This window comes from Patiria miniata, unplaced genomic scaffold (assembly GCF_015706575.1).
Source record: "Patiria miniata isolate m_02_andy unplaced genomic scaffold, ASM1570657v1 HiC_scaffold_29, whole genome shotgun sequence".
Classification (NCBI taxonomy): Eukaryota; Metazoa; Echinodermata; class Asteroidea; order Valvatida; family Asterinidae; genus Patiria; species Patiria miniata.
The window spans coordinates 16,860,316-16,888,032 of NW_024037068.1; the positions used below are offsets into that span (position 1 = coordinate 16,860,316).

General features: G+C 42.3%; 2 protein-coding genes across 2 annotated transcripts; both read left to right on the forward strand.

Annotated features, from left to right (window-relative positions):
- The first annotated feature begins 2,124 nt into the window (after window positions 1-2,124).
- LOC119735224 lies at window positions 2,125-13,087 on the forward strand. Its single transcript, XM_038208930.1, has 8 exons — window positions 2,125-2,146; window positions 3,170-3,271; window positions 5,439-5,531; window positions 5,645-5,887; window positions 7,119-7,220; window positions 9,113-9,205; window positions 10,068-10,322; window positions 12,801-13,087. The coding sequence occupies exons 1-8, from the start codon at window positions 2,125-2,127 to the stop codon at window positions 13,085-13,087; spliced, it is 1,197 nt and encodes a 398-aa protein (XP_038064858.1).
- A 4,131-nt stretch (window positions 13,088-17,218) lies between these two features.
- LOC119735225 (tyrosine kinase receptor Cad96Ca-like) lies at window positions 17,219-25,946 on the forward strand. The gene is made up of 11 exons (XM_038208931.1): window positions 17,219-17,225; window positions 17,521-17,637; window positions 18,108-18,277; window positions 19,189-19,390; window positions 20,868-20,978; window positions 21,452-21,645; window positions 22,236-22,358; window positions 23,109-23,220; window positions 23,760-23,856; window positions 24,797-24,896; window positions 25,522-25,946. Exons 1-11 carry the CDS (start codon window positions 17,219-17,221, stop codon window positions 25,636-25,638), a joined length of 1,350 nt encoding a protein of 449 aa, XP_038064859.1. The 3' UTR covers window positions 25,639-25,946.
- The last annotated feature ends 1,771 nt before the right edge of the window (window positions 25,947-27,717 follow it).

The following is a 27,717-nucleotide window of genomic DNA, read 5'->3' on the forward strand; positions in this document are numbered from 1 at the left end:
AAAATAACTTGCTCAATAAGCAGGCCAATGCTTCTATAATTTACATTTCACCTCTAGGAGACAAAACAAATACAACTATCGAAGTCCAGGCATCTGTAAAAAAAAAAGTAAATTGTCCAGTGAAGTTTTATGAATGGTCATTGGTGGCACACATATTGCAGGTTGGGAAAAACGCGCAAAGAATATTTGAATAATGTATTACTGTATACAAGTCATGTAAATACAATGCTAAATAATTTAATGCACAAGTTATGAACATGAATACCCTATGGCGAAATTGAATGCTCTACCTTCAGTCACGTGTCCTTCCGTGCTAACTTGAATGCAATATGGCGAATCTGAATGTTGTTTTTACACTTTTGATTGCTCTATGGCGAATCTGAATGCCAATTATGAATTTTTGGCTGCCGTATGGTGATTCTGAATATCTGTTTCTCTTTTTTGACTGCCCTATGGCGATTTTGAATGACTAGTTTGAATTTTTGGTTGCCCTATAGCAAAATTGAATGAACTATTTTTACTTTTGCATGCACTAAGTGCGAAATTGGACGGGAAAACCTATAGTAATACGCCCATGCGAAATAGCATTCAGCCCGATCGGATTACTATTCCACCTGGACAGAAGAGTCGGCCGGGATAATTGTATAGGCTTCCGCATAAATCACCCAGATTTTTGCCGCATTATAATGTCAGCGCCTATCAAATCAGCGTTTCAAGAAGCCAATGTAAGGGGTATTAACGGTATTCTTCTCTAGTCTTCGTCATCACATTGCTTTTTTACATGTACATGCATACTGTTTTTTCACCTACGAAGGAGAAGAGACGTCAAAATTAAACCGGGCCATATAGGGTCCCGCAAGACTCAGATAAAAGATGTCGTATTTGTGGTTCTTGTGCATCCAAGCCTTTTCTTTTCTATTCATCTGTTTTATAAGGAAAGGGCGTTAATGCCTCGCTATTAGAATGTTGCTGGTTGGAATAGGATGTTACAACTGATAATGTAATAACCAACGGATAATGAATCAAATTAGGTTTTGACCTTCACCGACGGGCAAAACCTAATTTGATTTATATCACCCCGACACAAAATTCCATCTTACAACGGATAATGATCACCGACCGGTTTAGACCGATAATGTAACAACAATCAACTGATAGTGCAGTACATTTTTACTACACTATCGGTCAATTTCTGTTACATTATCGGTTAGTGATACAGCATCGGTCAATTTGTGTGACATTATCGGATGGTGATACATTATCCGTTGGTTGTTACATCATCAGTTGTAACATAGAATTATTAGTGTCCAGTGTACCTATTCATTCGATGTACAAAGTGTCAGAATAGCAAACGACGAGAGCGCTGTAAAGAGCGGCTACGTCCACGCGCATCATAGCTGTTTGCAGATGAAGGCTTGTTCACTCATAATCATAATAAAGAGGAGGCAGGGTAATTGGGAAAAGTTATCAGTTTGTAGGTGCAAGCAGAACATTAAAGCCGATGGCTACTTTGGAACCATTGTGACAAAATATGCAATCTGTATTTTCTGGTGGTTGAAAAGTTGATGGCCACTCTTGAACCACCGTGGCCACAAAAAAAGGAAACCATAGCATTGCGTTTATTGTGTTACAAACGTTAAAATAATCGGGACGAAAACTACTTCATTGGACGTTGTGAATTGTTTTATGTCTGAACAGGAGAAGAAACATAACATTCAGCTTCCCCATTAAAATATGTTTTTACAACTGAGTTAAAAATGCTTCTTTTTGATAAATGTCAGTACCTGTTATGTACACGTATTGTGTTACAAACGCCATAGTGAACGAGACGAAAACTATTTCATTGAACATTGCCTTGTTGTTAATCTTTTTTTGTCTGAACAGGAACAGAAACATAACATTCAGCCTCCCCAGTAAAATCGCTTTAATTGCGAACAAATGCTTTTTTATGATAAAATGTCACTACCTGCATTTAATATGTACATGTACACGTTATTTCCCACCTTTCCGGTCTGGTGACGACAGCAGTTAAAATGTGCAAACCGAATACTGATTGTTTTAGAGGTGGGAGAAAAAGCCCAGAGGAATTATCTGAGGAAAGCCCACGTTCAGCCAGGTTAAACCATGGGCTCAATTGAGCCATGGGGTCAGTCGAGCCATGGGGTCAGTTGAGCCACCCCTCTATCTGGCCTTTGAGTTGGGACAGCATTAAAAAACTGCCCTCTGTTTTGCCCTCCTTCATTAATTCCTTTTTGATGTGCATTAATGGCCACTTTTGTTAGAATGTGCACAGGGTGGGAAGTTGAGCTAATTTAAAATGTTGTTTTCGTTGTACAAAGTTATGCTATATTTGAATTTGCTTAATATTTAATATTTGCTTCAAATGGCTTGAAAATGTTCTTTGATTACATTAGCCTTAAGACAGAATATTTATAACTTCAGACCATGTGACATCTTAGACGCCAGGCAAATTGAACCGAAAATGGCGCAACTTGCGCCACTCTCAGTCTGCACTATTGTTTTAAAATACGTTCTGAAACAAAATATAACGGACTTTTACCAAAATGTTTATTGCAAAATAGTTTGGTTGGCTTAAAGAAAAATAATTCTTCTCGTCATCGGAAGCCGATATATAATATATAATCTTTTTCGATTACACCAAAGAAATTGTGCAAGTACAATGTACACACATGTACATTCACCCACCTGCCCCATGGTACTTGTATGCAAAACCTCTACATATGCATGTGCACTGTTTTGTTGGACATGTAAAATTTAACGATGAATTCTATTTTGTGGTCTTGTCGAAATTGGAGTTTACGTTTCGAGTCGATTTTTCGAGTGTGCATTTAGTTTTTGAGCTTTCAGTTGAATTTGTCAGTCTATGTTGCAGCTTTTTACCCCTTGAAAGAGTAGCAACTCTTGTTTTTAAAAGAAGTTAAGTCCAGAACGTCATAGATTGCACCACATTCAGATGTCGTGGAGGGGGGGGGGGCGTCAGAGGTAGGAAGAAGGCATGTGCTTTGGGTTTTTTTGGGGTGCGGTTCACGACTTTGGAATGTTATGTTTTTTAATTTTATTTCCAGCAAGACTTTCATAAAAGAAAAGGGTTAAATACCTTGGCTATTGTCCATTGTAAGTTGTTATCAAATCCCTGATTTATTTTCAGCCCTCCCTATTCATGGGAAACATACGTCACAGAGCACCGAATGGTCGCCTCATCAATCTTATCAGGCCATCGATGGACGGACGAATTCCTTCTCGCACACCGGTAAGAACAATGGGAAATACTTCTTCATTTGCTGTGACCCCATGTCATCATCTACTTCGTTTCTCTAGTCACCTTCGGCATTCTTGAAATCAATGACACAGTACCAACACTTCCTCCTGCTGCTTCCATCGGCGTCGCGAAAGGGAGGGGGCAAGGGGCGCTTCCCCTTGGAAAAAAAAACCCAAACGGGAGAAAAAGAAAAGGGGGCAGGAAAGAAAAAAGAGATGTAAATCATATTTGCTTTTAATTTATCAATACTAATCTAATCTAATCTAATCTAATCCTGCACCATGTCCCGAAGGACGTTGGCTCCACCAGCTTTCGCTCTCCATTCCTGTTTGTCTTGCGCTCTGCGGTGTTCAAGGTTCAAGGTTTGTTCAAGGTTATCCATGATGTCATTTTCCCATCTCTTCCTTGGCCTATCCCGTCTATTTTTCCCAGTCACTGTTTTCATCAGGACTCGTTTTGAAACTCTGCTGTTTGCCATCCTCATTATGTTGGCAAACCAGGCATCCCCATCCCCATTTCCATCCCAATCCCTATCTCCATCCCCATCCCTATCTCCATCCCCATCCCTTTCCCCATCCCTATCCCCGTCCCTATCCCCATCCCCACCCCACCCCTATTTCAATCCCCATCCCAATTCCCCATCCCTATCCCCGTCCCCATCCCTATCTTCATCCCTATTTCCATCCCCATCCCCTTCCCCATCCCTATCGTCATCCCCATCCCCATCCCTATCTCCATCCCCATCCCTTTCCCCATCCCCATCCCCACCCCTATTTCAATTCCCATCCCCATTCCTATCCCCATCCCCATCCCATCCCTATCCCCATCCCCACCTCCACCCCCATCCCCATCCCCATCCCCATCCCCATCCCCATCCCCATCCCCATCCCCATCCCCATCCCCATCCCCAACCCCATCCCCATCCCCATCCCCACCCCTATTTCAATTCCCATCCCCATTCCCATCCCCATTCCCATCCCATCCCTATCCCCATCCCCTTCCCCATCCCCATCCCCATCCCCTTCCCCATCCCCATCCCCATCCCCATCCCATCCCCATCCCCATCCCCATCCCCATCCCCATCCCAATCTCCATCCCCATCCCAGTCCCCATCCCCATCCCCATCCCCATCCCCATCCCCATCCCCATCCCCATCCCCATCCCCATCCCCATCCCCATCCCCATCCCTATCCCCATCCCCACCTCCATACCCATCCCCATCCTAATTGCTCTCACTCCTGTGCCCCTTCCCTCCCATGCTATCCCTATGTCCATCCTCATTCCCTCCCTCCCCTTCCTAATCTCTTGCCCTTGCCTCTCCGACCATTCGGATTTTATTATAATTTACTGATTTCGTCCCGTTTGGACGTAATAAATCGCTGGAAATTCCGCCGTGTGTCGATGTAGACGCTGCCATCTTTAAATGTATCTCTGTAAACAAACTGCTCACAATAACCTGCAGCAGACCCCGGCGAGACGGAAAGCTGCTGACAGCGGCTCAAACTAGGGTCAGAGGTTATACGGTATAAATTATGTGGATAAGGTCACGTCATGGGAGTACCCTGTTTATTCACGGCAACGTCACCGAGCCGCTGCCAGCGGCTTTCCGTACGACTTGTACAATTGTTGTGTGCTGCTGTCAGCGGCTCGCCGTAGCGAAAGAGTTGATGTGTCAGTTCATGGCAGTAAGCCAGTGAGCAAACTTTTCTCTCAAATGTCTTCATTCATAATTTCAGCAGAAAAAAAACACATAATATGGACAGTGTCTTACTGAAAGAACACCACGGCAAAATCACCCTTTGTTGTCTGGAAAAGCATGGACAATTTAATACGTTGAGAGAGGTACTCTTTTTAGTAAAAGTAACCAAAAAGGAAGGTCAAGTAGTTTTCAGTCTCATAAAGCGCGGTTCATACTAGGCGCAAAAGCGAACGCAAATTGTGCCGTCATGGCAACTATTTACGCTGCGAATTTGCAAAACATATTTCAACTCGGGCAAACTTCGCACCGAATGTTTCATGACGTCAAATTCGCTTCGCATTTGCATTCGCATGAAGTATATGAACCGGGATTTAGAGGATTAGAAAGGAGCACAAAACAAGTTCCTAAGAAATTTTCACTTCATGGACCCTTTAATATTCTTCCTTTCCTTCCTTCCAGATGATAATGATCCGCATCCTTGGTGGCTGCTTGACCTAGGTAGCCCTCACAACTTGAGTAGAATCAACGTCACTCTCCGAAAGGACAGCGGGGGTAAATGTTCTTCATACACTTCACCCTACGAATTATTAGGTTTTCTTTTTTAGAAAGATTTTTTTTTTTGCGAAACTGTAATTTACGAAGTAGAACTGTCTTTTCCTCTCTAGGTTTTCGTTTCACCGGGGCGATAGGGCGAGCCGGACTGAGCCCCAACTTCGCCGAGAACCTGCCGTGCGGCTCACCGGCTACCAGCGAACAGTCTCAGGATGGAGCTGAGATCCCGTTCCTGTGCGAGCCACCGCGGACGGCTAGGTATATCAGCTTGGACATCGATACCTCCATGCCCGGTGTAGATCCGAGAGAGGCATATCTGCAACTTGCCGAGGTGACGGTGGAAAACGTCACGTCTGGTGAGTGTGCTGGTAGGCGACAACGATCGTTTGGTATTTCCAAGGTCACGCTCCAATAAATACAGGACTTTACAGCCTACCTGCAAAATTTGCTTTGTGTAATTGTGATATCCTCGGCCAAGGCGAAATAGGCAAATTGCTAATCTGTTCACTGAAAGACATGTGTTTTATAAGGTTGACAGTATTACATAGGAAAACTGTGTCAGGGACACAATTTCGTAGACAAACCAGGCAAAGTTTTTCAGGGACAGAATGTCCGTCCACACCGGCATTGACACGATGTAGAAAAGGCCTATTGGGCCTTATAGTCGGCCCTGTTGATTTGAAATTGAGGTTACATCTTAATTTTTGGAACTTGTGAAGAGAAATGAAAAAAGTGAATTAATAATTAATTCCAGTCTGCTTTAAATGAATAATTTAAAATTTGTAATATACACATTTTAAAAGCCAGACTAAAAAAATGACAGTAAATAAGGCTGCATCATGTCTGCATAAAGAGTCCGGCACCATCCAATTCAACAGATAACACTTAATGAAATGCATTCAGAGAATGGCCAACTCGTGCATCAGGCCCATACATGTAGTTTACAATGCGCAGTGTAACCTCACATTAAAGATGTATTTTTCTCCACAATATTTTGTACACGTTCTTCTTCAAGCCATACACTTTGGCACTTTCATATGTCTGATTGACTTGAGACATACCAGATACCTAGACCACCAACCAGAGATGGACCCTGATGACAACATCTTGTGTCACATGACTTCATATTAGAAGGGCATTTTGTTTCGAGCTGTTATAACTTCTGAAGTACCATTCCGATTGGGTTGAAACTTGGTATGCACATAGACAGGGGTGTGGTTCAGATGAAAATCGAAGTGACGTCCTCATGAAGTCATCACATGTCATGTGATGTCATATTAAATGGACAACTTGATATGTGCCCATACCGGAATGTATCATAGATGGAAATTAAAGTGAATTCAGTATGATGTTTTCAAATAATGGCATATATCTACAGAACTATAATGTTCGATTTGGTTGTAACTTTATACCGAAATAAAAAATATAGATGAAATTTGAAGTGACGTCATGGTGTGTTCGTCACGTCACTGAGTCGTTTCAGGATAAACAGCTGGCGCTTGTCCTCAAACACAATCGTTTCTAGTTTCAAATTCAAATTGTAGTTGTCATTCTTTTAATTGTTATCAAAATCCTGATTCATTTCAGCCCTCCCTGTTAATGGGAAAAGTACATCACAGAGCTCAACATGGCTTCCTCACCCTTCTTTTTTGGCCATCGATGGATGGACATATTCCTTCACGCACACTGGTAAGAACAATGAGAAATATACCTCCGCATTTGCTGTAACTTCATGCCATCGTCGAATTCGTCTCCCACGTCACCTGCGTCATTCTCGAAATTAATGTCACGGTACCAACCCTTAACACCCTCCACCAGTTGCACCCTCATCAATCTCCTCGGTCCTCAGTCCCGCCCAATGCCAACGTCCAGCCACCGAATCCCCCAACAATTCAATTCAATATACACTTATTTCCGTGCATTGCAGAGAAAATGGACAAAGAATAATTACTGGGAAGATAAATAACAAACGTATGGAGGCCAATTCACAGAAAGCAAAAGCAGAAGGCCTTGATATGATATAATGCATTCAGAACCCCCATACTGATCCCCGGCCACTTTCAGATCTCCACCCCAAACCCATGCAGACCCCCGGCCACATTCTGATTCCCGCCCTATCACCATATTGATTCCATACTGATCCCCTCACCACACGGAAATATGTCACTATCATACTGAAGTGATGCCATTCCAATTCCATACTCATGCCTATTCCACCAAATCCCCCAATAATTCAATTCAATTCAATATACACTTATTTCCGTGCATTGCAGAGAAAATGGACAAAGAATAATTACTGGAAAGATAATTAAACAAACATATGGAGGCCAATTCACAGAAAGCAAAAGCAGAAGGCCTTGATATTATATAATGCATTCAGAACCCCCATACTGAGCCCATGCATACCCCCGGCCACATTCTGATTCCCGCCCTATCACCATACTGATTCCATACTGATCCCCTCCCCATACTGAAATATGTCACTATCATACTGATGCCATTCCAATCCCATACTCATGCCCGTTCCTATCGCCATACTGATCCACCTTCGCATCCCAATACTGATCCATTTCTTTCCCCATACCGATCCATGTCTCCATACCAATCCGATCCCCATCCTTATACTAATCCCCACCCCTATCATTATACGGATCCCCATCCCCATCCAAACACTGATCTCCGTGCGCATCTCCGTAGTTTGATATCTCCTCCCCATGCTGAACCTGTTCCGATCCAATCAGCATACTAATTCCCGTCATAATCCCTATATACTTTTTCCTGTCCCCATCCAATACCCATCGCAACACTTATTTCCGTCCCTACCACAATATGGAACCCCGTCCAGATCGCAATGTGATCCCCGTCCTCATACCCATCCTGATCTCCGTCCCCATTCCCTCACTGATCATTCCCTCACCTGATCAAGCAAATCTTCTCCTCTTCCGAATGCCCATACTTAATACCCATCCCAGGCTGATCCTCTTCCCCATCCCCATACTGATCCCCGTCCCTATCCCAAAACTTATCCCCGTCCGTATCCCCACACTGCACTGAATCCGTTCATATCCCCCACTGACCCCCGTCCCTATCCAAATACTGGCCCCTGTCCCCATCCCCATACTGATCCCATCACCCACTGACCGTTAGCCCCATGCCCTCTTCCCTCCCCTGCTATCCCAGGTCCCCTCTCCACGTACACCTCCTGTCCATCACTATCCCCCTTCACAATCCCTTTCCCTTGCCTCTCCGTCCCCATTTCCAATCTGATCCTCGTCCCCATCCCCATACTTATCCCCATCACCCACTGATCGTTATCCCAATGCCCTCTTCCCTCCCTGCCATCCCAGGTCCCATCCCCACGTGCACCTGATGTCCATCACCACGTACCTCCCCTTCCCAATCGCTCCCCATTGCCTCTCCGTCCCCATCGCCTTGCATCCCAACTGACACGATCTTTATCATTTTCACCATTGTTAGCTTTCACCACCCTCAGCATCAACGTCACCACTTTGTTCGCAGTTGTTAAAAATACACAAAGTACATTTGTATTGAAAACATTTTCTTCCTTTCCTACATTTCAGGTCCTAATGATCCGCATCCTTGGTGGCTGCTGGACCTAGGTAGCAATCACTGCTTGGGCAGAATCAATGTCACTCTCCGAACTGATGGATGGGGTAAAATTGCTTAAAGATCAATCACTTTGATATGGCAAACTTTTACTAATTTCAAAATGTATATGCATTCAAAATAATCTGTAATGTATACAAACTAAATCAGGAGATTTTAAGAATCATCCAGAGATAATTATAAATATCATATATATATATCAGACATTCTGATAACCATGTCTGTACATAATACGTCACCGTTTTCACGAAGAGCCACATATGTCAAAAATTACCATTTTTTTCGATTTTGATTTTATTCAATATTTTGCTTTAAAGCAATGTACTTAACCATTTTAACATGTTTCTGTAAGCCAAACATCATTAATTTCCAAGTTACATTAATGTTGCAAGAGGCCAAAATCTCGATAATTGAATTTTGCGTTTTCACGACGAGCCACATACATTTTGGCCCTTTGAACGCGTACAAAACCCATTGCACGGAAATACGTAAAAGTAGGTCAAATGAGATTTGCGTTTTCACAAAGGGCCACATATCTTTGTTACATTTTCAGCTGCGCGCGAGTACTCACGCGCGCCTATGGAAATACACATTGAACAGAAAGGGCCAATATGTCGGAAACCTTAATTGCGTTTTCACGAAGAGCCACATATCTTTACTAATTAAATTTCACTAAATAACTGCTGAATTAAGTCTTATTACTGGGTTCATGTAAAAATTCAGCTCACACAGAATAGTGTGATGGTCCTTGCTTCACAAATTTGTTGCAAAGTGGTATTTTTTCCAGTTTTAAAATAGGAGAAACTTTTTTTGCGATTATCTCGAAAACGCTTCTTCTTCAAAATCGACATATGTGGCTCTTCGTGAAAATGGTGACGAATAAAGTTGAACTGTTTTTTCTTTTTATAGGTTTTCGTTTCATCGGGGCGATAGCCCGAGCTGGACTGAGCCCCAACTTCAACGAGAACCTGCCGTGCGGCTCACCGGCTACCAGCGAACAGTCTCAGAATGGAGCCGAGATCACGTTCCTGTGCGAGCCACCGCGGCTTGCTAGGTATGTCAGCTTGGACATCAATACTTCCATGCCCGGTGTGGATGCAGCACGTGCATTTCTGCAACTTGCCGAGTTGGCGGTTGAAGAGTACACGTCTGGAGAGTGTGCTGGTAGGTAGACTAGAAATCAAGTCGGCATTTTGCCGGGTTTAGTCCGCCTGCGCCGCCGCGCAGCGCACTGCACCGTATCTGACAACCGCATACCGTCCCAGTTTTACGTGAAGCGCGCGGTATAATACACATGCAGCAACGATTCTAGTCTGATTCCCTGTCCCCATTGTCCTTTGGATTTCAAATATGGGGACGGGTAGCTAGCGGTGAATCTTGCACACATCAGGAGGCATCCCTCCTGATGTATGCAAATATATGCATGACGTGTACAGGTCTGAATTCCGCCTCCTGAATTGAACATTACAACCGTAACGTTTGCAAGAACCAGCCTTTTGCAAAAATGACAATAACCGCGCCACGATTGTTCAATTTCGGATGTGATTACCTTCGATTTTTTTCTGCTGAACTCGAAAGTGTCTCTGGCAAATATTAATAAAGAGAGAGATAGAGAGAAATTACTGCTCAGTATTTAAAACCTATGCAGTTGAAAAAGTTACCTTGAAGTTCATGGAGAGTGGAGACCCTGATGATTTTGCGTACTTTAGGTAGTAAGACAAGAGTGAGTTTTTTAAAAAGCGTGTGTTGAATCACCGTCCATACACAGTGATTTGGAAAACAATCATGATGCGCGCTAGCTACCGGTCTCCTTATATATTGGGGGGGGGGGGGGGCAGGGAAACAGTCTACAACGATTCCTGCATCCTCGGTCCCATATGCGTGCTAAAAAAATGAACGGAGAAGCATTCTGATTAGATTAGCTATAGGAGGATATGAATATTTATATTACACGTACCTAACATTGACGTGTCTCGATGTACGTGGTGAATGTTTCACCGGTACCGGTGCCACAAACACAGCCTGGAGCGAATGGAGTGCTTGAGAAGCGAAAGCTTATTCCTGGGCCGTTTGGAATTCTATGCATCACAGGGATATATTATGGCATGAAATTAAGTGCCGTAGACACCGAATGATTAGAAAACGCCGCCTAGCTAGAAACCTTAATTAGACCCCCAGGAAAAAGAAAAAAACATGTTTGCAAAATACTAAGTGTTGCAGATGGCGGCCATCTTGAATTTCAAAATGGACGCAATTTTAGGATCATTTTCAACTTGTGAATGTCATATTATGAAATTAATCTTAGTGGCTTTACACCCCTAATTGTAAATATCAAGGGTTTAAAATTGACTGTTTTAATTTTCATCAAAAAAACAATGAATGACAGCTATCTTGCTTTACAAAATGGCCGCCACGTTTTGTTCTCTGGCTGCCACGAAATGTTCTCCACGAAATGTTCTCCTTCCAATGTCTCCAAAAATTCGTTTGGCCAAAACCACCGAAAATTTTAAACAATGAACCTCAAAATAGAAATAGCGATGTAATTGATTGTTGTATACATGTACAATGAAAGATCTTATGGTTACAAAACTACCATAGAGGGCGACATTGTAGATGTGGATAGACTGTATTTACACACGCAGCACATGTAAATGGACAAAAGTTTACTGGCATATTGAAGAAAAGTGCAGTGATGATGAAGATGAACCACTTTAATCAAGCAAACAAACTATATCAACTTTGGTGGGAAAGTCAACGAGTTTGTCAAAACCACAACTGTGCAGTAAACCAATAATATATTCTTTACCAAGAAAGAGTCGAATTTCAAGCCATATGTACAGTGATAACTGCATTAGCACTGCAATCCAATAAATAGATATATTGCTTTCTTTTTTGGACGAAACATGTTTTAGTGTCATTGCGTTTAAATAGCAATATTCCCTAAACGGATTGAGCAATTCCAGTATTTTTTTTAACCAAAAGTAGCTGATGAAATTGGCTTTCCAGTCATTATTATTTTTGGTGCTACATAGTTGTTTGTTTTTTTTTAATATGAAACATATTTGTTGAGGTTTGGGTTCCGATTTTTTTGACTTACCCGTAGCTCGATCATACGAGTAGCATCTGACATTGCTGGTAAATAAAGCAATATGTAGTTAGGGCCCAATCTTAAGTACATCTAGTATTTATTGGTTTGACACCTTTAGGACATTTTGACGAACTTTATGTATGCTTTGGGCAAGGGCAGATCCGGAGCACAATTTTTTTTTTTTTTTTTTTTTTTTTTTGGGGGGGGGGCAAACAACAATTGTGTGTCTCCCACAAAGTGGGTCAAAAAATTACGGCGTGGGGTGCGAGGCCCGCTTAAGGGCCCCGAAAATTGTTTAGATTCTCGATGCTCTGTGGTGCGATCTGAGACAATTTCTGACCACTTTAGCCAATGTTTTTTTAGGAAAGATGGTGGTGTTCTCATTGCCTGCCTTTATTGCGACGTCACATAAAAAAGAACAATTGGTTTCGGGGTTGTTGTTGTTTTTTTGGGGGGGCATGGCCCCCTTTGGCCCCCCCCCCCCCCCCGATCCGCCCTTGGCTTTGGGTAGGTTTGATACCAGTTATGTTTTCAAATTTGTTTTCTTGTTCCAGCTCCTGGTTATTTGGGATGTTTTGGGGACGCTGAATATCGTTCCCTATCGGTCGGCCCAGCAGCCTCAGAATATGAACAGTCGGTAGAGTGGTGCTTCAGAAACTGTTTGGAACCTACCGAGTATAAATATGCGGGAATGGAATACAAATACGAATGCTGGTGTGGGAATGACAACTACGATAAACACGGTAAAGAGCCGGATTCCGATTGCAAATATGTGTGCCCCGGAAACAACAATCAGATCTGTGGAGGCAGTTGGCGCATATCCGTGTACACAGGTGAGTAGAACAAAATAACCAACTGAACACATTTTACAGTTCATTCAAATGTACTGTGGATTTTCATTCAAAGCCAGTTGAGTACATCACAAGTCCTCATAAATCCATCACACATCATCCAGTCCTTCGTCATGTCACAATCTATTGAAATAAAATGAGACGAGGGCATTCCTTTGTCAACATTCATCCAATGTTAAGTCCCAGTCACACATTCACGGTTTGTAGCTATACGGATCTCCACGGTTTGAAATTCGTGATAAAGTGTGGGAGTACCGTATTCATACTTGGTACATCCGTGGTTATCCGTCATCTTCCTTGGGTATTCGTGGAAAGGCTACGGGAGTTTAAAACTGTTCATAACTTCCGTTGTAAACCGTCATGAACATTAATCCGTAGTGCAACCGTGGGACATCCGTGGGACAACCGTACTTATTCGTAGTGTTATTCGTGGCTTTATTCGTTCTTATTGGAGATTCGTAGCTCATTCGTGGTCGAAATCTCTACGAATTCGCTACGAATGTCCTAAGGATATGCCATGATGTGCTAGAGTTCTGCTAAAGTTGTACTACAAATGTTTAAGCTGTATTCGCAGGAGAACCTTGGTCATCAGTGGCCCATAACAGCCAACCGTGACGGTGGCGTCATTATTCTCGGTAATACCGTCGATTTTCTTCACCAATCCGTCCATATTCTTGACAAAACCGTGGTGTATTCGTAGAGAAACCATAGATCAGTCGCGGCTATCCGTTCTGAAACCGTAGAGCATTCTTAGAACTTTGATTTCTCCACTAATCTCGACGGTTCATCGTGATCTCGACGGTTCATCGTGATTTTGGTAAGACATGGATATTCACATTTCAAAACTGTAATTGTGTGACTAGGGCTTAACTTTTGGCCGGACTTGTGAAGTAGCTTGCGGTTTACTTGCGAACGGAATTGTGATTGACTCATCAACAACATGGATCGCCTCATCAGAAGTTCACAAGATACGTATTATGTTGTCTTATTGCAGTATCACAAGGAGTGTGTAGTAACAACATAGGACCACCCACCAACGGAGACCACACCATCACCAACCCGCGTTCACTGTCTTACAATTTCATCAACTACAAGTTCTTTGGGACTCGTGTGGATTTCTCCTGCGACCCTGGATATACCCTCTATGGAGCAACCAGCATTGAATGCATTGAGACTGGCTACAACAACGTCACGTGGAGTGACTCGGTACCAACATGTGAAGGTATGCAATATGCAAAATGCGTTTACCTATCATAATCAGAACAGAGTGAAACTAGACTGAACTACACAAAGTTTGTATTCGAAATAATGAATACCGACTTCTTCGATTCAGACCTAAAGGTTAATATAGTTCAGTTGAACTTCATTGGAATGTACGTATGAAGAGGCTCGTTGATCACAATAGGCGGACGTACATAACGACCGAGGAGCGATTTTTTTCCCAACCGACATTCTGCTTTCCATCTTCTGATTGGTCCATTGTATGCATATCTAATGCCTTGTTCTCCATAACACAAACCCAAGATAGGTTTTACGTCTTGCGAGAAATGTTCCTGCATCACTTTACTTATTTAAATGGTAAAATAAGAAGAAGTGAAAAACGCTCACTGAGATTCAAACTCGGTTCGCCTGATTAGAAGTCAGGACTTTTTTCAACCAGTCCACGAATGAGCTGCCAATCATTGGTGATTTAAACACTACTATTCCCTGTTATATAACTTATTCTCTAATTCCCCTGGACATCATGAATATGCATAACACCGAGAGAGCGCCCCCTTTTGATATTGTCCGATCCGGGGAGCGTATTTTTTCCTAGAAGGGCTAGGGCCAAGTCATGCATAATTCTGTTTTTCCTTTAAAACATTGCAGGACACTTTATGTTCTAGTTCTCGAGCGTTTTCCCTCAAATTAAAATTATCTCAAAGATCAATTTGGAAAAGAAAAATAGTCGACGAAAATGAGCAGCGACGACATGGATTCGAACCAGCGATCTTTATTTCCATAACTCATCATGCTATCTACTAGACTACTCTAACTACTACTGCTATTAGGCTTTAATGTAACTGGTTGACTTTATAACAATAATGCTCTTTGTATCATTGTTCTGTTCTCATGAATAAACATTCTGGCCAGATCGAAACTGCTGAATTATTCATGATTTGGTCCCTACCGTCCTGGGAATAACAAATGACGTGACCGAAGTGTTTGGGGGTTCACATTGGCTATTTCACAAATGATTTGCTATTCAGCTTTGTGGTGATTAAATCTCCATTTATTTTACATATACATGTAGATAATGTTTGTATCAACCCAAACCCCTGTCAAAATGGCGGCACGTGTATTCCACAGTCCACCGGTGATTTCTATAACTGTTCCTGCCCCGCCGGGTTTAGTGGAGGGGATTGCCAAAGTGAGTACATTGTTATAAGATTTTAGGCTTTGCATGGTGGAGTATTCGTGTCGTCTTGATTGCGATAACACCACTACTGCCCAGTACATATTTTTGTTATCTGCTATCGCTAAGTAGTTTTAGTCCTTTTCTAAAAGAACTTGTCTTTGGTCTCAATGTTTCGACTAGCCTGCTTTAGTCATCGTCAGGAGGACAAGTTCTTTTCAGAACTAAAGAGTACCATGCTATGAAACTAGGGACAAATATGTGCAACAGTGATTGAAATAATTGTTACCTTTCCTGAAATTGTTCAAGGCACCAATTAAAATTGACCTGGATGAAGCGACGGGCTTGTAAAAATTGTCAAATAAAATTTCACCAAGAGACGCGAATATGCCTGCCCCTTGAACACGTACAACACGTATTGCACTGAAAGGCGTTAAGTAAGTCAACCAATATTTTATATTCTCATGGAAGAACCCATTGAACAAGGACGAAAATGTGGACAACTTGGATTTTCGTTTCCTTGAAGGGACGGGCATCTTTACTTATTAGGTAGGTAGGTAAAGGTCCCATAGCCATTACTGGCCGTAGGGGCAGTGGGATGTTAGAGGTCCACTGTGTCTTGGGCACGGCATGTGAGTGGCGGTGCCCAGTCCTCTCCACTCGCCGTCTTACCTTCCCTGAACGAATCAGGTACCCATTTTACTGTTGGGTCGTCCGAGAGAGTTTTCCAGTTTTTGGTCCGAATGGGATTCGAACCGCCGACCTTCCACTCCGTAGCTTTACGCTCTAACTGCTCGGCTATGGAGCCCCTTTACTAATTAAATCTGGCTAATGTGTTAATTATAATGTGTTCAAAATTAAAGTTTACCCATTAAAAGAATGATATGAAAGTTTCCTAATTGCTTAAAGTTGTTGCAAAGTAGTAGTTTTGCAGTTTTGAAATTGGAGAAACTTCTCTTGCAATTATCTCGAAAACGATATTTCTTCAAAATCCACGTGTCCGTCCCTTTGTGACACGATGACGATATATAAGGTCACCCGCGTAGAATTGTGTGTTTTGAGTGGGTACTTATTCTATTCGAATCACCATCGGTCTGTCTTTTTAAGTTCCCGACATCTCAAATCAGTTCATCTTGTCTCTGATAGCAAGACTCAGTTGTAATCTTAGAAAGCTTATGTCCTCCCACCAAAAGGCTAGTTGATTCAAAAACACTAATATTGTTAGAACAGAAACAAAACACAACGATAGCCAATATATATATACATTACTTACTCACTATATATGTTATCATCCACATCATTAGCATTTGTATGTCTGTTTGAAGTACTTTGTTGAGTACTCTTATGATACATTTTTATATTCTCTATTTTTAGCGCATTAGGTAATTTAGCCAAAGAGCGTGTTTTAGCAATGAAAATAATCTGGTTCCTGTTCATACATGTGTACTTACTAACCCTGGTCTTTCCACTGACTATTCATATTGCCGAGAATGAATATATGCATGTCAAAAATCTTATGTAATTAGTCGTCATACTCATTGTAGAAAGTTCCAAATCTCCTTGATTCCAGGGTGATAGATTTCATATTTGATCTATCGTGAGATTTAGGTTGATTATAATGTATGTTGACTCCGATCTTAGAGATAACCAACTTAATAAACATGAACGTAATGAAAGTGAATCACAAGTCGTTCAGCCTCTAGTTGTAAAGTGACAAACTGTTCTAATGAACGGTAAAACAAAAACCACACAGTCCTTTCTTCAGCATGCCTTGCTTGATTTGACTTTACCGGTGACTGACTAATTGGCCCTTACTTTTCCGTAGGGTAACCTTCTCTAATGTAAGCAAGTAAAACATGTTAGTCAGTCAAATGTACGTTGCCTGCAAATTAGTGCTTTTGAAAAAAAAAAATGTCTTGCCTTCTCGAAAAAAGAACCTTGTTTGTTTTCGTTGGGTAATCACCTGGTTTAACATGATAAAGTTTTAGAAGCTTCATTTGACGTAAATGTCTTACCTGTTTTATTTAGATTCAGCCGATGACCCTTGCATGCCTAACCCCTGCCAGAATGGCGGACAATGCATGCCGCGAGGCAACACGTATGACTGTACGTGCCAAAATGGCGCAACGGGCAACAACTGTCAAAGTGAGTAGCTTACAGACCCTTCGGCCTCCTTCAACATTGCTGTACACAAATACAAACACAAACGTTAGAAATGTATACTTACGCCAATTAAGTATGCTTGGAATCCAGGGGGAGTAAAGCTGCTGTACACTCGTACAGTTTTTCGGAATCCAGGTGCAATTCGACATGGTACTTTTCAGGGTCAGAATGACACCTTTCTGGGTCACAATGACACTCATTTGGATCATTGTCCGTATCACTTTTAGCTGGAAATCTAGACAGAAGTGCCATTTTGACCCAAAAGATGTCATTTTGAGTCTGTAAAAGATTATGTCAAAAACGACTCGGGGATCTGATCAAGTTTGACCTTGAACTGTTACGAATGTAATCCAACCAGATGACAAGTTTATAAAAGCAGTCAAATGAAAACACAAAATTTACAACTTATTTAAAGAGTAATGGATTATAGTTTTTTTTTTATTTCACTGCAGACGCTAATTTAAATACCACGACGATCATTATTGTTGTCATTGTCGTCGTCGTCTCGATTGTCGTGCTGGTCATTGTCGTGGTTTGCTTCGTCAAAAGGTCACGGCGCAAGCGCAGAGGCGGCCGGCCGTCCGCTGTCGATAGATGGCGTGGACAGGAGCTCATTCAAAAGGTGAGTAGTTTTTCTAAAACGTCAAAAAATATTTATCTCGTATTACATCCATAAATAGTGATGAGAAAATCACTAGTGACAATGCAGTGTCTAAAATACAGCTTCTAAATGATGAAAGATTCTCTCTTTCAAGCCTGACGAGAACTCAAACAATTTTTCAGAACGAATCAACAATCCCTTTTTTACTCTTTTGGGTCAAAATAACTCTTCTGTCAAGATTTCCGGGTCAAAATGTTGGAGTTTGAGTGGTGATGTGGTCCAATAGTTACGGCGTTCGATTTGTGTGCCGTGGTACATGGGTTCGAATCCTGACGGGAACATGGTGCTTGTGCTCTTGAGCAAGGCACTTTACCGTTATTGCTTTGTCATTCGGATGGTATGTAAAGCCGTTGGTCCCGTGTGTTGTGTATAAATGCACGTTAAAGTACCCCGTTAAACTTATCGTTAAGAGAAGGGGTTTGCACCGGTGTTTCCTGCAGTGGCTGCAATATGCCACACAGCACATTGTAACCCTTCTAAAGGTGCTACATAATGAGCCTCATATTTCTCGTAACTTCATTTACCTTTCTTTAAAACATGGACATATTTGTCAGCGCTTTGAATACCTACTTGTTGGTAGATACCTTTGTAAATCTGGTCAGAATGTCGAGCATTATCTTCTGTAAATATGCCAAAAGTTGTCACATTCTAAATCATCCTGATTATGCCTTGTCAAGACCAGTTTCCACTTTTTGAGAATGCTCATGCCAGAGTTGAAATTGGTTCGACGCTTTGCGGACTCGCAACGTAAGAACTTGCATGTCGTCAACAATTTCGCCCAAGAAAGTTCGATCTGACCTTTTTATTAACTCGAAAACAGTTTTATAGCACAATGGCTCTTTCCTTTTGACGATTTTTTTACCGTCTTGCAGAAATTGTCGAATGTTTATTTGATTGACACTCATCAAGCATCGACATCGGAGTTCAATGGACCAGCCAAGGAGTTCCCGCGTGGCAAACTGCACATCCTCGGCCAGTTAGGCAGTGGCTCGTTTGCTGTGGTCTACAAGGCCGAGGCAGAGGGAATCATCCGTAGGGGAACCAATACGACGGTGGCTGTCAAGATGTTGAAAGGTACGGCATTTTCATAGGCCCAAAGTACTACACAGATGTGTAGTTATTGGAGGGACTATACATGTATATGATAATGTTTCCAACTAGAGGACCCTTCTCTGTCTGTCGTTCACTGACCAATGAGATAACGACATTTGAACAGGTGACCACTGTGTAACCCTCCGAGCAGCGAAGCGGTGATAAAATTCTCCACACTTTCCAAATATGGGAATTTTTTTTCAATGGGCCAATTAGGCCAAGCTTCCATGTAATCCTTATCCGTACTATACACCACAAGCCTGTAGACTCCCATTGGCCATACCCTAGACACTCCGGAGTAAGGAGTGTTGAAACACAGAATACAGATGGCGGCTCATGCCTTTGTGCAGTAATTGGAGATCCTAGTGGCCAAACCCTTTGTGCCGCCGATCTCTTTGTGTCAACCCCTCGTGCAGCCCAGAGCTCAGGTTGTAAACAATCCCTGACGAAGTGAATGACCTATATCTTGGGCATGTACAGGCATGCGGGGGTTTCTGACCTAGAAACACATGTGGTGATAAAATTCTCCACGTGGCCACTCCGTGTGATTTGTTTTGCTAAGCTACTCCCAGGGGTAATATAGCGGGGTCAACTTTCATTCACAAGCACTGTGAAGAGTATATGCGAATCAAAGGTGGGCGGACCCCGCGGTATATTGGTGGGCGGACCCCGCGGGGGGCGGTATATTGCAATATCCGGAACGGTCCATTCGAATCAAAGCAAGATCGTCGACGATGATTTGACAAATTAAGTCCACTTTACGCTGAGAAAGTGTGACGTCACCTCCCCCCCTCCCCCCACTGGCCAAGTCAGGATCGGTTCACGTGCATTACACAACGACAATGCTCACGTACGTTTAACATATGTGGCGATCACAGACTGCATTTTTTTACTGTTTACTTTCATAGAACAGTTTCAAAAATTCGCGGGTACTCTACCCGAAAATGATTTACTGCCTTTCAGTAGATTATCACCAAACCAGTCACACCCACAGTTGTGCTTATTTTTGCCTCAAAACCCATCATGACTAGGAAACGGATTCACAACAGCCACAGCGAAACCACAATTGACCGTGTCCACTGGGTCGTTTCAATGTGCGTGAACCAGTAACCATGGTTGCACCAAGTTGACCTCTGAGTGACGTCATGACTACGCCAGCGAATTTAGAACCAGCCTACTTTAAGGCGAGAGGGAGCGCAATTATAGTGTGATGACATCATCGTTCGCATGTTCGCCCTAGCGCGCAGCCGCAACGTTCGTAACGAATCCATGGCCGTTGATGGAATTCATCGATCGAACTTGTGCGATACTTCGCACAAATAACCCTCAACGACGATGAAAATAAGAGAACCCGCACTTATTGAGTGCATTCAGGAAACTTTTTACAAAATTGCACCTCAAACAGCCTTTTTTGTTTCACTTTTCTGACAAAAAAAATACTTGTTCCTCTACCGTTTAGAATGTGCTACACCCAACGATCAGAGTGATTTCAAGAAAGAGTTGCAAGTGTATGCCATGTTGGACCGACATCCTAATGTCCTGTCTATGCTCGGATACTGCACTGATAAAGGTACAATTCAAATAATGTAACAAAAAAAATGCATCTCCAATTTGATGAATTTCGATAAGTTTTGAAAATTAAAACAATACAGGTATAAACCTGACTGCAATTATGTTTTCAAGTGGCCGACCCAGTGAGCGAGTGTACAGGGTGAGTCAAAAGAAATGAAACCCAAATGGTGCCCCCCTATTTCTAAAGAAGTTCTGCATCTAGCGCTTTCCAGATCTAGAATATGAAAGCCTCACAAATAAGCTTTCTTTTTGTGAAAATAAATCGTTCAAATCGCTCATGTCCTTTTCCAGTTATGGAATCTAGAACACAAACACCGTTTTTTAACCTTCTCCACCGCTGTGAGTGAGAGCGGTTTTGACAACTCTTCGTCTATTCCTGCGAATTCACCAAAGGCGTAGCGCCCTCAGGTGGCATACATGCAGACAAGATGATTTGTACTTTTAACTAATTTTTGATGTCTTTCCCTACAGACCCGATGTACATAATCCTGGAGTACGTTCCCCATGGAGACCTGCAGACCTACCTGCGACACATTCGGACGGGCACCGAACCCTTCTACCTGAAGAAGGAAGAGTTCAAGGAGAAGAAGGACCTGACACCGACTGAGATCCTGACTTTCGCATCTCAGGTGGTCAGGGGGATGGAGTACTTAGCCTCGAAACAGGTGAGATTACATGTAGATGTAAGGTCTGTGGGGATAAATCAGTGTACAATGCGTAACTATCATTGTGCCTCTTGCTTTTAAACGTGACCATGATGCAGGATTAGTATTTGTGCGTCCAGCTGGAGCTTATGTGTGTAGTTAGTCATTAAGGATTATTAATCTGCCAAGAAAAAAAACAAATTAAAAATCAACACACACACAAACCTCAACCTTAACAGGCAACCAAACCCCTCCCCCCCCCCAAAAAAAAAAACCCGCCAACAAACAAACAGCTTGCTTACCATACAAAAAGGCCGGTTGTCAACTGAAACGCTTGTTTTCAACTGAATATTTCTCACCGCTTATTTTTTTTTTCAATTTCTATAATCCCCTAAGCATGATTTTGCTTTGGACGGGTCCCCTTCAACGAAGATTCACACTCAATTTGATCGCTCTACAAACCAAACTTGTAACAATTCCTCTGTAGCATTAAGTACTGACTTCAAAAGTTTGTCATTTTTTGCCATATCATGCAGGCTCCACAGTCATTCTTTCCCACACATTATCTTGAGTCCTAGTCTGATGTAGTTTATTGTCTTGTCTTCTCACAGTGCATCCACAGGGACTTGGCGACCCGTAACATCCTTCTTGGCGAGGGATTGGTATGCAAGGTGTCTGACTTTGGACTGGCTCGAGACGTGGCCGAGAAAAGCCAGTACGAAATGCAATCACAGGTATACAACATAATTATCATTTAGTACACGCACTTTAGAGGCCACCCTCTGGTGGCTGGATCTTACTAGGAATCAGGTTGGCGCCTTGCAGCTTTCCATTGATACATCCAGATATAGTCAGTTAAGAAAGGAAGCCAGCGCAGATTCCGAAAGTTTTAGTTGAGTAATATTCACTTCATGAAATCTCCAGAGAGGCACGTAAGTAAAAAGTAAAAAATAAAAGAACGGCGCCTTCTGCTAATGCATCAATCACTTGCAAAAACATCAAGGGCTGTCAACTTCATAAGGCCTAATTTCCACATTGTGTTCTATAAAATCCAATCAAAGAGAGGTTCTACTTCACATTTGTGCGACCATCATTACTGCTTGGAATCCAATGAGAGTGAACCACATATCATCTCTTGAGGAGTTTCCCAGGAGAGATGCAAGATTTTGTTTGCGGTGACTATACTCAAGAAACAGTAGTGTGATTAACATGCTAACAACCTTGTATTGAATCTCCCTCGATCCAAGTGAGACGTGATAACCACCAGATTACAAACCTATTCAAAATCACTCGTCGCATCATCACAATAGATCCTAGTCACATCATGGCGAAACCGAAAACTATAGGAGGCCAGGGAGGGCAACAACAAACAATTTGAGAGAAAACATAAGATCATAAACATCAGCACTTGAACACTCGTTCTTTCTGAAAACCAAAGTATGGAAACGATCTTCATCAGACTGTTGTTTATTTGTACTCATCAGGGCAGGGTACCAGTTCGTTGGATGGCTCCTGAGTCACTGATTAGTAATATGTACACGAGCAAGAGTGACGTATGGTCTTTTGGTGTTCTTCTGTGGGAACTGGTTACGTTAGGTGAGTCGGAATCTCCGTTAAGTTTAGAAGTGTATTTGGGAGGCTCCTTTCTCATGTCTTGCTACCGCTGTCATTATGACATTAGGACTGCTATGAAATCCTGTCTGTTTACCTTATATGAACTCGAACCGTCGCATGTGACTTACCACTGTCATTATCATGTTCACTTACGCATAAGCAGTACGACAAAAAAGTTCGTATTTTAGGGGTCTAACTTGTTCACTAAACGCACCCAACAATTTGTTTCTGGCCAAATGTTGGCGTCCTCAATGAGTGACTAGATTTTAGGGGTATAAACAGTATAGGCCTGTTAATCACGTATTTAACTGAAGCACATTTTCAGATAGTAACTCAATGCCATTTTGAAAATGTATGGTTATAAAACGGTATCTTTGATTATAGCAAAACGCAAACTGACGTCTCTATACCTTAAATTCACGACTGCTTCACCCCAAATTGCCCCAATTTGGGGTTGTGACAGATCAATCAATAACTATTGCCTGACTGTGTACTCACGTTCTGTATCACCTTTTCATCAGGATCGCATCCATACCCCGGCATGTCATCGCAAAAGGTCATCGATGAAATAAAGCAGGGCTACCGACTACCTAAACCAGAGCATTGTAGCGACGACATGTAAGTCTAATGGGGTCGATCTGGGTCAGTAGCTCCTTAATTATCTGCAATTGGTTGCCATTTTTTGTAGCTATTAAAACTACTCAGAGCAAGGCACTTTGCGCCATATATTGCTTCTTGCCACTGCAGTTTCTAAAAACTTCACTGGCTTCCATCAATTAACGTCCGGACCGTGCTCAAGACAACACTCAACATGTACAAAACCGTGCCCAACAAGTTCCCATACAATTCCGATGTTGTGGGCCTCAGCAAATCTGAACGGCAAGGTCTCCCCTGGGAAGTCAATTTGCTCATCCCTCGCACCACCACGAATAAAGGGAACCGTGCCTTCTCCGTTGCAGGGCCAAAAACATGGAACTCTATCCCCATCACCATCGGGGATGCATCGCCTCTTGAACAGTTCAAGGGACTCGTAAAGAACACATTGTTTTGATTTAATTTGTTTCCAATTCTGTTGATTTGCTTACAGCGTTTTGAATCCTTTCATTGGCAAAGACGCTTTGTAAATGCCTGTTATTATAATCATTATCGCCAGCATGGGGTTGGTATTAATCGTATGTAGCATATTATTGTATCTGAATAAATGCGATTATGTGGCATTTGCAGGCCAGTGCACAAACAGGGAGAAAATTGCGGAGAAAAAAATGTGTTGGAAATATTTTAGTAAAAATGATAGTTCTCAGAGGATTGAAGGCTGGTTAGTAGATTCGGTCTGTATGCTCCATTTATCATTAGAAACAGGACCAACCATTCGATTACAGTCAGTATATTGACCCAAAACGAAATCGAGATTTCACCTCAGGTTCTTCTGAAAACCAACAATTGACACAATTCAGTTCTTTCCTCACCAGTGTTTCCATCTTCCGTTTCTGCTATTCTATCGTTATCATCAGGGATCAATTTTCATGTCTGTACACACTGAAATATATTTCTATTGCAGATACCAGATAATGATGGACTGCTGGCAGGAGAAACCTGAAGACAGGCCGGATTTCGCTGGTCTTCACACCACCATAGACGACATCCTTGCAGATGCAGCGGTGGGTATTCAGTTTCCAAGCAGGTGTACTGATCACCTGTCATTTTATTTCTAATATTTTCTGCCATAAGCATTCTGTCGCTGTATACAACCCTGATCGCACTCAGGAAAGTCATTCTTGTTATTACGACCGATCATGTTGCAACTTTTGTACTTCATGATCGACACACTGCTATGATTTATCATAGTTTGGGCTTACTTCGTTGTTTATAAGCAGTATTTACGACAAAAACAATACAATTTGAAAGGCATGTAACTATACGCGGACTCATCCTAATTCACGCTCGAATTGGAAGAAAAACCAACTTTATTACTATAAAGCTACTGATCAAGTTGCACAAAACAACGTTGAAAGCATGATAACTTGCGGTTTTCCTAAATGTGATCTACATAATTTTTATCCGAAAACCTTACTTGGTTTAAAGATCTTTCTGGTACTAAACAACCCGCAAAAATAGTTGATCTCCGATGACATTTTTGGAATAAAGAGTGCTATTTACGAAGTTGTGTTTCGTAATCAAATAATAGTGTGCACGGTTTTCACTCTTTTAACAAGTTTAATATTCACTGCGCCTATATGGTTTGCTTTTTTCATGGTTCAATACTTATTTTTCGTTTATTAACAGGGTTATCTCGAGATGGGAAATCTTAATCCAGAAGATTACGTGTACCTGAAACCTGGCCAAGGTTCGAACAGCATCACTTGCTCACTCACTCGTTCGGCAACAGGCAGCATCGAGTGAGTGATCGCGTACAATCACTACAAGCGTCACAGCTGTGCAAAAGACTGCAGGTTCAGTGTTTATTGCACTAAAGCAAGTTCGAGCGAGAATCGTCGTTAACCATAGTTCAACCGTCTTTCTCAGATGTACCTTAGGCCTGGAATAGTTGAAATTCTAGAGCCGACTATTGGCAACCCGACCCCGAGCTGGTTCTCGCGTTTGTTCTGATTTCTACGCTATGTGTACATAACGGTCGACATCTGTTAAGTTGCAGGACCAGATAAATTGCCGAGTGTATTAGGCAATTATTAATCCTCATATTTTTTTTAGAAGGGAAACGCTCATTAAATGGATTGTCTTAGCAAAGCCGATCAATTTACATTAACTTCGAGATATATAATTTTCTTTGGTGATGTGCTTAGCCGGTTTTAAAAACTATGTTTAAGACCGGTTTGAAGTCTATTTGGATGTTGATTTGTATCAACTATTTCGAACATAGGTCTAAATTCTTGACAAAATTGACGGTAACTGCTTGGTTGTACCGGTGGACGTATGTAACATATCGTGAAATCATCATTACTTTGTATCAGTGTAATTTTTTTTTTCGAATTACGAACTAAACTTGCAGGTATTGCAATACCTAAATTGGTTTTGCTATTGTCATTTCTTCGTCCCTGTGTAGTTGATGAAGTCTTTCTCGTCCCAGTGAAAGGTACACAAAAGTGCTTCACCTTTTTGTCGATTGGCGGAATATTACACTCCTCCTCCCTATAATGAAACCTGTCCTATTAAAGCTTTAACTTATGTGAAGCAAGTTATGGATCAATTTCAAAATCTTTAGCACAACTGTTATAAAAATCACTTCATCCAGGCCGAATCGAAAACTGTTATATGTTTTTAAAAAACTTTTGCAACTTACAAGTTACAACAAATAACAAACGTGATAAACTTTTAAGTACAGGGGTGGACTACCCTGACTTGCAACAAACTGCACTGAGGATCATTCTGCCTCAGATGTCTGCAGCTGTACTTAACCTATGCGAACATGCAGATTAAGTGTTTGTAAATCCATAGCGGTCAGGTGCATTCCTGATGCGTATTTCCTGTCAGCTGGTGGAACAGGCTGCGGTTCACGTTCGGCCGATGCTTGTGGTTCTGGCTGGTCTTTGGTTGCTGGAGGGATGACATTTTCCACGGCGGGTTGTTCTGGAAGTGGGACGGCGATAGCAGAGCCGAAGTCAATGTAGTCGGCCAGATTGTGTGACTCGTGATGTGGTTCATGTGGTATGCTCTCTTGTTTGCGAAGATGATCCACATGTCGTCTGATCTTGCAACCATTGTGAACTAAGCGGATTTTGAAGGAGACTGGACCAGCATAGCCTGTAATGGTGCCTGGTAGCCATAAGTAGCCAGTCTCAGTGAAGTTGCGAACTAGGACTGTGTCGCCAATCTCAAACACACGTGTCTTGGCGTGCTTGTCGTGATGATGTTTCTGTTTTTCCGGTTGTTTGATGACACGCTGAGCTACATCTGGGCAAAGCTGATCAAGGTGGGAGCGTAAGCGTCGACCTATCAGCATTTCCGCCGTTAGCTATTATAGTCCCCGCAGATTCTCACGGAGGACTTGTCTAGGACTGGAACTATGGGCGCCCACTCGGAGAACTCAACCGGTTTCATTATTTCTGCAGCTTGCAGACGGTCAAGTTCATTGTCCACCAATGTTCGCATGGCGTACGGTACTACGCGACCCGCGTGCTTTGCAGAATCGTGGTCTGACGTCCAAGGTTGTCGACGTAGATCTTGGCGGTTGTTCCCTTCACGGTACCCAACTCATCCTTAAATACTGTAGAATGAGTTTTGAGTACTTCCTCAACGCTAGTAGTAGTAGTCGTGTGCAGAATGTTGATTTGCTGCCAGTCAAGTTTAATTTCCTGAAACCAGTTTCGTGCAAGAAGGTTTGGTCCATCGCCTTTAACAACGAGTAGCAAAGGTTGAACATCCTTGCGTTGTAGTCAACTTCCACATTGAAGTTTCCGAGAACTGAAACTTGTTCCCCGGTGTAGGTGCGGAGTTTGAGTTTTGTCTTTTGCAGGTTCGCGT

Excerpts from the sequence above, each read along its gene's own strand:
- LOC119735224 (XM_038208930.1), top strand. The coding sequence starts at position 2,125 with ATGGGCTCAATTGAGCCATGGG. Across the intron at positions 7,221-9,112 it reads ATATTCCTTCACGCACACTG|GTCCTAATGATCCGCATCCT; the intron begins GTAAGAACAATG and ends CCTACATTTCAG. Across the intron at positions 10,323-12,800 it reads CACGTCTGGAGAGTGTGCTG|CTCCTGGTTATTTGGGATGT; the intron begins GTAGGTAGACTA and ends TTCTTGTTCCAG.
- LOC119735225 (XM_038208931.1), top strand. Across the intron at positions 20,979-21,451 it reads CGGATACTGCACTGATAAAG|ACCCGATGTACATAATCCTG; the intron begins GTACAATTCAAA and ends CTTTCCCTACAG. Across the intron at positions 24,897-25,521 it reads ACATCCTTGCAGATGCAGCG|GGTTATCTCGAGATGGGAAA; the intron begins GTGGGTATTCAG and ends GTTTATTAACAG.